At 43.6% G+C, this 13,204-nt stretch overlaps 1 protein-coding gene across 1 annotated transcript; it reads right to left on the reverse strand.

Moving 5' to 3' along the window:
- Nucleotides 1-9,422: 9,422 nt before the first annotated feature.
- Nucleotides 9,423-12,904, reverse strand: LOC118899536 (olfactory receptor 502). The gene is made up of 2 exons (XM_036861313.1): nt 12,881-12,904; nt 9,423-10,367 (listed from the first exon to the last, which is right to left on the reverse strand). Exons 1-2 carry the CDS (start codon nt 12,902-12,904, stop codon nt 9,423-9,425), a joined length of 969 nt encoding a protein of 322 aa, XP_036717208.1.
- Nucleotides 12,905-13,204: the final 300 nt, after the last annotated feature.

The raw sequence follows: 13,204 nt of genomic DNA on the forward strand, positions 1-13,204 counted from the left end.
TTTCCAGCCTATGTTTCTTTCTCTTGCATACTCCTACATTTTCCACTGCTGATTCCTTACTATTTTTCTTCCCCTTCACCTTTAACAATGACTGAAGCTAAAATCAAAATTCCATGGAGTGTCTTCATGTCATTTTTCTGCCCTTACCTCTTCAAGATTGGAATAATAAATAGTTGAAATAAAAATATGATTTACAAAATTGATCTGAGGAATTGGAGTTTATTCCATTCAGGTCTGCACTTCAAAGCAAACCACATAACAAGTATACCTGCTAGAAAATGTCCTGGAGGTTTTGCTAGAAAATCCAAAATTTGATTAGAACATCATGACCAGAATATGCCACTCTAAATGAGACAGTGCCTTCGAAATCATTTTGACGCTAAGCTAATCCATTAACATTATATTAGGCATCTGAAAAGACCTTCAATGAGAAATTATTAAGAACCTAAAATTATTGACATGTATTAAGAACTAATGATATTTTAAATCTCAAGCTTTAATTATTACCATGGATAGGAACACAGTAGAAGTTACAAGTTAAATTCATTTATGTGGTCAGGTCATTGTCACAATTATTCCTTTTAGAGCCAGTACATGGTGAAACACTGATGGAGAGAGGATTTCATTGAAGGAAAGTTAAAGCTCTTTTGGAAAATTTCACTGATCTCCCTAATTTTTTAAAAAAATGTTATTTTCATTTTAAGTGATTTAAATGATTTGATTATTTTATTCATTCAGTCAATAGTTTATGAAGCACTCCTGAGTACCAAGTTGCCATTATATCTGAAAGACCATTTGAAAAATGCAGCATCACAAAATCCGGTGGATGAGAACAAAGCAATTTGATTCATATTTCCCTCTTACATGCAGATCCAGGTTGGAAAAGAGAGAGTTAAGAATGCTTTTGTGAGTATAATCCAAGAAGATGCTTAGGCCCACTCCATGTCATTTATACAGATTTTCATTCTAGAATTATTCTCATTACTCTGACTCCTGAACTTTACTTCAGTCAAATGCATTTAGCATCACTTTCTCAAGCTCTCCCATGAAGAGGTGCCTGGAAGCTCAGGTCCCCCTGATTAAAGTCTAGGTGACCTTGGTGCACAAGGATATTTTACAATCATCTCAGAGTCTTGACTTCAATAACCCTGCACCTTTGGAAGAGAGTTACTACGTGCACCAAGAAGATGGGCAATCATACCGCAGTGAGCACATTCCTTCTGTGGGGATTTTCCAGTATCCCAGACCTACAGAGTCTCCTCCTTGTGAAGATTTTCTTCTCCCAAGCTATCATCCTAGCTGCAAATGTGTCCATAATGGTGGCCATCAACCTCAGTCACAACCTTCACATCCCCATGTAGTTTTTCCTCTGTGGTCTCTCCTTTTCAGAAACCTGTACCACTACGGTAATCATCCCCCACGTGTTGGTGGACTTGCTATCAGACAGTAAGACCATTTCTCTTCTTGAGTGTGCCACACAGATGTTTTTCTTCTTTGGCTTGGCAGGCAATAACTGCTTCATCATGGCTGCCATGTCCTATGACCGTTACACTGCTATTCACAACCCACTGCACTACTCCATCCTGATGACCCACAAGATCTGCTTTCAGCGGATGATGGCCGCTTGGGTGGTTGGGTTCCTGGTTTCTGTGTGCATTGTCCTCCTAGTATTCAACTTGTCTTTCTGTGACTCCAACACCTTCCAACACTTCTTTTGTGACATCTCACCTGTGGTCTGCCTTGCTTGTGACTATACTCCCTGTCATGAAATGGCTATTTTTCTGCTCTCTGCCATGGTGTTGGTGGGCAGCTTTATTTTCATTATAATTTCCTGTGTCTTCAATGGGTCCATAGTTATGAGGATGCCCTCTGCCCAGGGGAGGTATAAGGCCTTCTCAACTTGCTCCTTCCACCTCACTGTAGTGTGCATACACTATTGGATTTGTTGGCTTTGTCTATTTGAGGCCCAAGCACAGTGACTCATTCCCTGAAGATATGCTGATGGCTGTGACACATACGGTGCCAACACCTCTGCTTAATCCCATTGGTTCTTTTTAACTTCAGTGATTATATTTTTCAGATCTAGAAAATTCCCTTGGTTATATTTCATAATTCTATTTCTTTGCTGAAACTTTTCTATTTCAAAGAAATAGAATTTCGATGATTGCTTATTGAAGCATTTGTTTGATGGCTGCCTTAAAATCCTTACCAGATAATTTTAACATCCCTTTCATCTTGATGTAGACATATATTGTCTTTTCTCATTGAATTGTGATTTTTCTGGTTCTCGGTATGACAGTGATTTTTACTGCAGCAGAGACATTTAGGATATTATGAGACTCTGTATCGGATTCAATCTTTTTTTAGGAAGATGTCCCCTATCACTGCAACTACTAGGTGTATGTGTATCTCTTCAGCTTCCTGCTAAGCACTACTGACACAGCTCTGGGAAAATGGAGTGCTGACACCCACTGCCTCCTTGCAGATGAATGAGATGCAAGTGCAGCTCCCGCCACCACCCTGTCATCTCCTTCCCAGTTATAGTGTGATGCCAATTTGCACACCTCCTTTCTTCCAAGTAAGGTCAGTTCCTTGTTGGGCCCCACTGCCACTAGGGAGGCGGGACCTGCAGAGCTGGCTCACACTGCTCTGTTGTTGCAGGTGGAGGTGGAAGCTCAGGTCCCCACTGGACCCCCACTCACAAGGGGGGTGCGGTTACAGGGGAGCAGAGTACCAACTAGTACCGCCTCACACTCCCTCATTGTCTCATTGCTGCCAGATGACAGAGGAGGTTCATTTCCCTGCTGGACCCCACTGACAATACCCTGGCAGGAGAATCAAAGGGTGGGCGGGGTGAAGAATACCTCCCTGCTTGGCCCCAGTGAATCCTGCTGGTGGGAGACAGGTACGATTTTTCCACTAGTATTTGTCTGGAGTAAGACAGGTATTGCCAAAATATTTTCTATTCTGTTAAGGTCACCCTTTTCCCAGTTCTTTGGCTAGCAAGAACAGAATTTTCTTAAAGTTTTTTTTTTGTCTGTGTCTCTTGATGGTTCTGAGTAGGAGGTTTGTGCAGCAATCTGTACAGGACATATGGAAGCAATAAGAAAATGCAGGGACTCAGCACTATGTGATTTCCTCAGGTCCAAAGTCCCTGGGGGTTTGCCTTCTTCTCTGTCCTGTTTAGAATCTTCTTATGCTTGTTTGTTATTTCATCTAGGAATGTTTTTAGTAATAAGAGGGAGGACCTGAAGGGTACGGAGCAACTTCATCTTCAATGAAACCAGAAGTCTATGCCTTCAAACATTTAACAATATTTTTCCTGCTTCTTATTTACTTTGTGACAGAAAGTTGATCTAACACAAGTTTGCCTGACATATCCAGATGTAGGAGTCTGCATACTTACTCTGAACAGAAAGGGCTGGCTAGAAAGAAATGTGCCCCAGACAAATGAAAGTCCTCTAGTGGTGAAGTATTAAAGAGCCCCTCATTCTGCCCCTCCACAGAGAGTATGTGCCTTAAAAGAAGTCAGAGTATTAAGAGGATATTTGTGACCTTGAACTTTTGCTTAACCTTTATGTGCCTCAGTTACATCTTCTGTAAAGTATGAATTACAAAACACCTTTTGGGGTTATTCTGAGGATTAATTGGGTCACTACTTGTAATTACTGGGAACAGTAACCGGAAGGTAGTAAACTATCTCCTATTGTTAGCTCCTTTGCTAATTCTCTTGCTACTGCTACTACTACTCTTACTAACATTTGACTTGTACATGTTCTAACTCTCCAACCATTCCAAGGCATAAGGGAGACATTATTCAGCAGAGAGTGATTACATAGCTTTTACTAAACCAGGCTGAGATGCTATTTACCAATCTGAGTTAAACAGTGGCATGGCAGTGGTGTAACTGTGGTGAGCACGAGTTTGTGTAAAAGCCTATCACAGGTGTAGTAGGATCTGACACAAATGTTCCATCACTTGAATCAGGCTGACATTCAACAGATTCAAAGGCCGCCAAGTCAGTGGTTCATGCTAGAGCAAAACCTTCATACATCCACTCATTTATTAATTTTTCATTCATACATTTTAAATATACATTTATGCTTACTGTGTTGCAGGAAGTGTGTAAAAATTAGACACACAGGAAAAGAAAGACATTAAATGTGTCTATATGAAGAGTCCAGCATTTTAGAGAAAACAAATACTGAATCTGTAGTTGCAAGTGCACTGAGTATTCTGAAAAAAAATATGCGGTGGTGGGGGGAGCTACGGGGGATAACAGGTGTACTTAATTTGGTCTGGAGCCTGAAGAAGGCTTCCAAGAGGATGGGAAACAACATTTAAGTGCATACATATAGCATGTTGCTGTTACACAGGTGAGAGGGAAAATGCATTCAGGCAGAGGTACTGCATGTGAGAGGGTCCTAAGGTGGCAAAGAATATGGACATACTTGTGGTTTTAAAAGAATACCAATGATACCTAGAGTTTGAACGTTTGGGGAATGAGGGAAGAGTGCTGAGAGACAGAAATATAACAGGGACACATTCAGGACTTTGTAACCATGTTAAGAATTGTTGCCTTTATTCAAAGTCTTTGGGGGATATTAACATAGGAATTAATCTATTTAGTTTTTTTGTTTGTTTTGTTTTGTTTATTCAAGACCCATTTATTCTCTAGTTCTGCCCGCATGGAGACACCCTCCTTGAAAAGGCATTGAATCCTTCCCTTCACTTTAACACCTTGTGCGAAAACACGTGTTTCGAGGTTTCAACTATGAGATCCACATTCTTAAAGCACTGATTCTTAAACCTCATCTAGATTTCTCCCCTTGGATTGGGGGAGATAACCCAAACACAGCGAAGAACCGCTCAGGACCGTGGGCTCTGCTCGCCCAGAAGACCTTGCAGCTGCCCTGACCACCCGGCTGGAGCCAGGATTACGGCCCTGAGACGAGGGGGGCCTGCTGGGCTGCCGCCACCGCCCCCACCCCCATCCTCTTCACTAGGCTGGCTGTCACCTCTACTTTCCCTGGAGTCTGGGGATTCCAGACGGTCTCTGCTCACACTTCTGTGTCCCGCCTGCTGCCTCAGTACTGCTGATCCACACCAACGTTCCACACACAAGTTATTTCATAAGCCTGCGGGTTGTTTTTCATCAGAGGACATTCCCAAGGCCATGACTTCCCCGGCTCCCCACTGCCCTCGCGGGCACACTGGATGTGCGTGGCCACCGTGCTGAGTCGGGCACACCCCCTGGCTCCACTCCAGCGCACTCTCCTGGAGGACTGAGGGCGGTGCCCTGGGCTCATCAGCAGGATCTGTCCTGAAGCCAGTCCTAGAGTGACAAGAGCCACACCTGCAGGTCTATTCCACTGACCAGCCGCCCAGGACCGAGCTGGGCCCACGGACCTTGGTCTGGACTGTGTCGGCTGGTCATTCTTGCCTAGGTTCACAGGCCAACAGCCAGTGTCCTTCCTTCCCTGCTCATCACTGCACCAGCGGCTCACTCCTACCTGCTGCTGTCACGCGCCTGGCAACCTCGTGTTCCGGGGCCAGCCAAGAACTGAGACCCCAGCAGGCCCCTAGTACCCAGCAGGCAAACTCCCCATTAAACTACTGCTGCCTAGTTGTGTTCTCGAGGCTTCAGAGCTGGGAAAGTGCGGAGAGCATAGCAAGCCGCGGCGCCCCCAGCCCCAGACCCACGATGCTCCGCGGAGGCGCCGGAACATCCCAACACAAGCGACCTCTGCGCCCGCCTGTCCCGCGAACCCGGGCGCATCTCCAACCACCGCGACCCAGGACGGAGGCACGGGGCGCGCGGGTCGGCCGGCGGCGGGCGCTGGGGCGGGCGGGCACCCGGGCTCCGGCCCCGAGACCGCGCGGACCCGCCAGGCCCACCGCTGTCCCCGCCGCCCAGAAAGCAATCTATTTAGATTTATGCCATGGTTGGTATATGGAGAATGAGTTGTAACACAGTAAGAGAGGGGAAAGGAAAGCTGGTTAGAGTTCTATTAGCTAGGATTCTCCAGAGAAACAGACCACTATAATGTTGCTGTTGTTTTCATTTTAAAGGAATTGGCTCACACAATTATGGGAGCCGGCAATTCCAAAATGCACAGGGCGGTCCAGGAGATTGGAAATTCCAGTAAGAGTTGATGTCACAGTTTTGAGTCCAAAGGCATCCTGGAGACAGAATGCTTCTTTTTAAGGGGACTTAAGTCTTTTCTCCTAAGGCTTTCAACTGATTGGATGAGGGCCACCCACATTATGGACAGTAATTTGCTTTATTCAAAGTCTACCGATTTAAATGTTAATCACATCTAAAAAAAAACACCTTCCCAGCAACATCTAGACTCATGTTTGACCAAACAACTGGTCGCTGGAGCCTAGCCAAATTGACACATAAAATCAAATATTACAGGAGTACTACTGTAAAATAAATATATAAGGTGGTAGCTGGGGAAAAAAAGTGCTGACAATGAAAATGAAGAACAATGGGAGATAAATATTGGACTCAGAATGTGCAAGACTTTGTCATTGAGTGCAAGCATGTGGAGGGAGAAAAATAAATTACCCTCAGGTTTCTAATCAATATGTTGATTGAATGATGGTGCGTCTTATTAGGATATGGAATATTGGAGAGGAGCAAGTTGGGGGTGGAAGGAGATAATTACTTCAGACAATTTGTGCTTGAGACTCAATAGACAAAAATATTTTTGCCTAAAGCACTAAATAAAGGACAGGGAAAGAGAAATAAATATGGTAGTCATCAGTGTATACAGATAAATTAAACTTCACAGGGGAAACACAATCTAGTTCCCTCAATCTTCCTTAACAGGCTGCATCTGACCACGAAAAAGTCACTTAAAGAGCTTGTTTACTCACTACCTAGGAATTCAGGAACCCTGCTTATTTCCACACAGAAGTCACCAGTTTTGACCTGACATAAGGATTCACAGCTGGTTTGGTCAGGGGCATCTCATACTGTTCTTTTATAAAGTCTCCTGTAACTAGGCTGGAGCCAGACTAGGAACACAGGCCAGCATTTATGGGTCCAAAAAGCCCATCATCTACAGATAACCATGCAAAAAGAACGTGTCCAGTAATTTTACTGTCTGGTTCCACTTGGTCATCTCCCCTCAGAATGTACTCAGTCATAACTATAATTATCACACTCATTCCAGGACAAGCTTCTGTTGAAATGGACACAGTCTCAAAAGTTTGGAGGTCCAAAAACCCTAACTTATAGCAGAGTACAACTTTGGAAAAGATGTGAATAAAATTTCATAGAATTTTCTGCAGATTATTTTTTCATGTTAACCAATTTGTGTTACTAATTAATAGTTAAATTTCATTTCATTAATGGTAGCTCACTATGGGCTTCTAATTTACTTTCTCATATCAGAAAATCTAACCCCGGCCTTTACTAAGAGCCTTCCCATTGTCTAATACCATACAGACCAATACATTTTGACCACAGACACTCTTTGTCCTTTTATTATTATTTTATGGTCTATCATTAGATCAAATACTAAAAAAAATTACTAATTAATTAAGAAAATATTTTTCTAGCAAGCTCTCTCTTTACCCCCAAGCTGAGGTGAGCAAGTGAAGCTAGACTAAGCACAAAGGAAAAACAAAGCAGTCTTCATCGAATAGGAAGAGGCGATTTTAAAGGTCATTGCAAGATTAGGGAGAGTGGCCAAGACGTCAGAGTACAAGGACACTGAGCTCACCTCCTCCAGGGAGCACACCAAAATCACAACTATATGCACAACAACCATTGATGAAAAAGACTGGAACCTACCAGAAAAGATCTTCTACAACTAAATACACAAAGAAGGAACCACAACAAAACAGGTAAAAGGGCGGACTCAAGATATAATCAAACCCTATTACCCCCGGGTGGGCGACCCTCAGACTGGAGAATAATTATAGTGCAGAGGTCCTCCCACAGGAGCGAGAGTTCTGAGCCCCACGTCAGGCCCCCAACCCAGGCGGGGGTCCAGCAGCAGGAAGATGACCCCCAGAGCATTTGGCATTGAAGGCCAGTGCTCCAGGCAGTTAGCAGGAGCCCCTCAGGACCGGGGGAAACAGAGACTCCACTCTTAGAGGGCGCACACAAAATCCCACGCACACCTGGGCAAAAGCAATAATTTGATAGGAGCCTGGGCCAGACCTACCTGCTGGTTTTGGAGAGTCTCCCAGAGAGGCAGGGGGCATGGCTGTGTCTCACCCTGGGGACAAAGTCACTGGCAGCAGCTTTTCTTAGGAGCTGCTTCTGCTGCGTGGACGCCGGAGCTGGTGGACGCCGGAGCTGACGGGCGCCATTTTGAAAATCTTCCTCCAGCTCATTAGCCCAACAGCCTGCAGGTGCCGGCGCTGGGACGCCTCAGGCCAAGCAACTAACTGGGCGAGGACACAGCCCCAGCCTTCTGCAGACAGGCTGCCTAAAGACTAAAGAGCCCACAGCTGCCTTTAGACGCAGCCCTAGACAAGGCCCTGCCCACCAGAGGGCCAAAACCCAGCTATACCCACCAGGGGCAGACACCAGCAAGTCCCACCAGGAAGCCTGTCTCTAGACCAACCTCACCCACCAGGGGAGAAACACCAGAAGTAGACACCAGAACGTAGGCCAGACCCTACCCTGGGACCAGCTGGGCCCTGGCCCCGCCCACTAGCAGGCCAATGCAACCTTCAGGACCTCCCGGACCCCATACCCAACTGTGTCAGGAACCAGCCCCCACACTGATGATATGAAACGAGCTCCAGGATCTCTGAGCCCTGCAGCCAGATTCCAGGAATCAGCTCTGCCTGCCAGTGTCTGGCACTAACCCCAGGACTTATCTTCACCTGCCAGTGGGTGGGCAGCAGGCTCAGAATCTTTGGGACCCTGACTCCACCCACCACTAGCCAGCGTGAGTCCCGGGACCCCCTAGAGTTCTACGACCAGCCACCTCATGACCAGGACCCACTAAACAGCAGCCAGCAGCATCTGCACGAGGGAGGGCCTGGCAACCAACCAGACTAGGGGCCATCCAAGCCCACCAGACCAGCCACATGCCCACCACAACAGAAGGACCCATGCAGCCCTCTTAGGGGGAACCCCTAGAACATATAGCTTGGGTGATGAGAGGGGAGTGCACTGCTGGGATGCATAGGATGCCTCCTACAGAGGTCACTTCTCCAAGGTCGAGAAATATAACTAACCTACCACAGACATAAAAATAAAAATAGCAACTTAGAAAAAATGAGGCTGCAGAGGAACATGTTCCAGACAAAGGAACAAGGTAAAACCCCAGAAGAACTAAGAGGTATGGAGATAGGCAATCTACCTGAGAAAGAGTTCAGAGTAATGATCGTAGAGATGATCAAAGAACTTAGGAGGAGAATGGATGCACAGATTGAGAAGTTAAAGGTATTTAACAAAGCCCTCTCTTCAGAGCCTCATTAATCTCACTGTTCCTCAGGCTGTAGATGAGGGGGTTCAACATGGGGATCACCACCACGTAGAACACAGACACCACCTTGTTCTGATCGGTTGAGTAGCTGGACTTGGGCATCACATAAATGAATGTGATGGTCCCACAGAACATAGTGACTGCTGTGAGGTGAGACGTGCAGGTGGAGAAGGCCTTGTGGTGCCCCTCGGTGGAGCGCATCTTCAGAATGGTGATGAGGATGTAGATGTAGGAGATGGCTATGACAATCACCGTGACCACAATGATGGAGCCAGCTGTAAATGAGGGCACAACTGCAGGGATACTGATATCAGAACAGGAGAGTTCAACCAAAGGAGCAAAATCACAGGAAAAATGATTGATTCGATTTGGTCCACAGAAAAGTAAATAATAGAAGCAAATAGTAAAAGAGCAAGCATTGAGAAAACCACCTACATAAGCCACTGTGAGTAACTGAACATAAACTCGTGTGTACATTTTGGTGGAATAAAGCAGTGGGCTGCAGACTGCCACGAAGCGAGCATATGCCATGGCAGCCAGAAGGAAGCACTCAGTTGACCCAAAGAAAACAACTGAACCAAGTTGAATGGCACATCCAGGATAGGAGATGGTATTTCTCTCCACCAGGAAATTTACAAGCATATTGGGTGTAACAGAAGATGAATAGCCTATGTCAGCAAAGGCCAAGTGGCTCAGAAAAAAATACATACGATGATGGAGCTGAGAAGAGATTCTGATAAGAATGACTGTGCTGAGGTTGCCACATATGGTCACCAGGTAGATACAGAGGATGATCGTGAAGAGGATGACTCGAAGAATTGGATCATTTGTTAAGCCCGGTAACATGAACCCTGTCATTGCAGTATTGTTCCCATGCTCCAGGGAATCCAAGAGATAGGGTAGCTGCTACCAAAATGAGCCTGTGATGAGACATTACATTAAAGAAGTTTTGAATTTGATGGTTTTCTTTTTATTAATACACATAGAGTTTATTATAGGCAAGTAAATTATTCAAGTTAGGTTTGGACTAATTTTTTTTACTTTAGAGTAAAAGACTTATATTCTTTATTTTTATATATATTTTAGAGTAGAAAATTTTATTTATTTATATAATCAGTATTCTATATTTTAAAAATTGTTTTCAGCACTAACACGGGAAAACCTGCTTCAAATAATGTATATCTATTCCTCTTTATATTATATAATACCTAATGGTTATTGAATATTTACTAAATGGCAAGCCTTGGGTTAAGAATTTTCTATATAGTTCTATTTTAATTTGTATGAAATAATATTGAGTATTTTATCTCATTTGTAGACAAGGAAACTGAATTTGGCAATGTAACTGAGCTAAGTTTACATAGCAAATGGTAGAATCAAGATGTGAATCTCAGGTAGTTTGAATACAGTCCATTCCTTTAGTAACTATGCTATAAATGAAATTAAAGAATACTTATGATAAAGTCGAGTTTCTTGGAAATGGGTGGATAACAAATTACATTGCTACTTTCTGACAGCTAAAGTATAAAAGAGGTGCCTAGTTAATCACAAAGTTTACAAACTCTCTCAATAAAACAAGACCATGGTTTTAAAAGGAGAAATACAGTCTTCTTAATTGGACAAAGAAGAAAGGGAAAGAAAGTTCGAATTAAGGTTATAAATGAAGTCAGCTATTATAAATGTATTATGTTTATTTAACATTTACAATTAAATATTGTTTTCTCAATTCGTTTGAAATATCAATATAATTACTGTGCAAATTCTTACATGTTTAATATCTAGGACATAATTAAACTACATTCACTCAAATCTGATCATTTCCTAATGTAATTATGTTTTCAAATTGGAGTAATATAGAACAAAATAGTATTCGTTTCAACATAATATACAGGTGAATAAAGTTCCAGCTTAAAAAGTTAAGAAGTGTACCCAGGTTCACCCAGCAAGTTGCCAGGTTGAAACTCATCTCCAAGTTTTCTGGCTTTGTATTCTCAACTTTGCCCAAAAGCCTCTGGTTACGTGTAAGCCTAAGCCTTCAGAACAATAAACAAAGGATGCCTTTCCAAGATATTTACAAACAGTAAGTCCCCAAAGCACCTTAAATGTAGTGAATTTTACAGTATAATACTTATGGGCTGAGTACCAAGTTTAATATTGCTGAAAGACCATGTGAGTTTCTGGTCTTATGGGTGGAAAAATGAGGAATCATGGTAACTTGAATTATGCCTATTTATACACTAAGTAGACTATAGAAACAGGTTAATTCAGCTAAGGTTACTTGCTAGCTGACTGCTGGATAGCATCTGCCCTGTTTCTCCTGGCTTGTGAGAACAGATACAACTTTAGAGAGTAAAGTGTTCTCAAATGGTTATTGAAGATCAGGACAACTGATTAACTCACAAAAGCCAAATATCTTACCTCTAAAAATGAGAATTCATTCATCTTACAGTAATAAATTCAAAATCATTGTTGTAATATAACAGCTGTGCTATTTTATTGTTTGCCTTTGAGGATAAATCTCTGAAGAGTCTTGAGATTCAAATGTGAATTCAAAAGCACCAGGGGTCATTATCACATTCTCAAGTGAATATTGAGCAGTGCACCTCACACAAATATAACTAATCTTTAAGGATTCTGTCAATTCTCAAGCGACCAGTCTCTTTTATTTTCTAGTTGTTTGTGCACTTCCATTTGATAATTATTGGAAGTATAATATAATAAATTATCTCATAGCTAAACATTTGTTCTGTTTAATACATCAGGTTAAGGACTACACTACAAATATAAAATGGTAGAAGAATGTGTGATCAAGATAGCAGATTAGGAGGACCCTGAGCTCACCTCCCACAAACACATCAAAATTACAAATATATATATAGCAACTTTCTCTGAGGATAACCTGAAGACTAGACAAATGACTCTTCTACAACCAAAGAAAGAACCACACAGAGTCTAGTAGCAGAGGAGAAGTGATCAAGTTGGGACCCACAACCTCAGTGGGCAACCCAGAGGAGGAGAATATCACAGGCTCAGGGATACTCCCTAAGAAGAGAGAGGTTTCAACCCCACATTGGGCACCCCAACCCTGGGGTCAAGTACCAGGAAGATAAGCCCCATTTCCTGGTTTTGAAAACCAGTGGGGCTTACCAGAAGGCTGTAGGAAATTGAGACTCTGTTCTTGAAAAGCACACTCACAGACTTGCTTGCTCTCAATATCAGTGCAGAAGCAGAAGATTGAAAAGTTCCTGGTGCTCTGGCTAACCTGCTGATTGCACCAGAACACCCCACCCCAGCCTGCACCAGTCTCCAGCTGCAGCCTCTCTGCCAAACCCCCACCAAGGTGTGACTGCCAGCATGTCTCAAGACTAGCTGCAGCTTGCTCCAGGCTGTAGTTCAAGCCCCTCTGGCTCCAGCCATACCCCCACCAAGGCAGCAACTGCCATCACGCCACAGGAGAATCCATGCTTTACACCAGGCTCTGACTCTAGCCACTCTGTCTCCAGCCCTAATCCCCAACAAGGTGGTGGCTGTCAGCTCAAACCAGGAGAAGTCATGACCCTTGCTCATTTCAGATCTACATCTCCCACCAAAGCCACTGAGCACACACAGACTGCAAAGGGATGCTTCCCCACAAGCACACACCTTCAAGTCCAGGATAGGTAACTCTTTCACCTAATTTCATAGACCAAGAGGGAAAGTCAGACAAAATGAGAAGACAGAGGAATATGCTCCAAATGAGAAAA

The sequence above is a fragment of the Balaenoptera musculus genome, chromosome 8, assembly GCF_009873245.2.
Source record: "Balaenoptera musculus isolate JJ_BM4_2016_0621 chromosome 8, mBalMus1.pri.v3, whole genome shotgun sequence".
In the NCBI taxonomy this organism is placed as follows: Eukaryota; Metazoa; Chordata; class Mammalia; order Artiodactyla; family Balaenopteridae; genus Balaenoptera; species Balaenoptera musculus.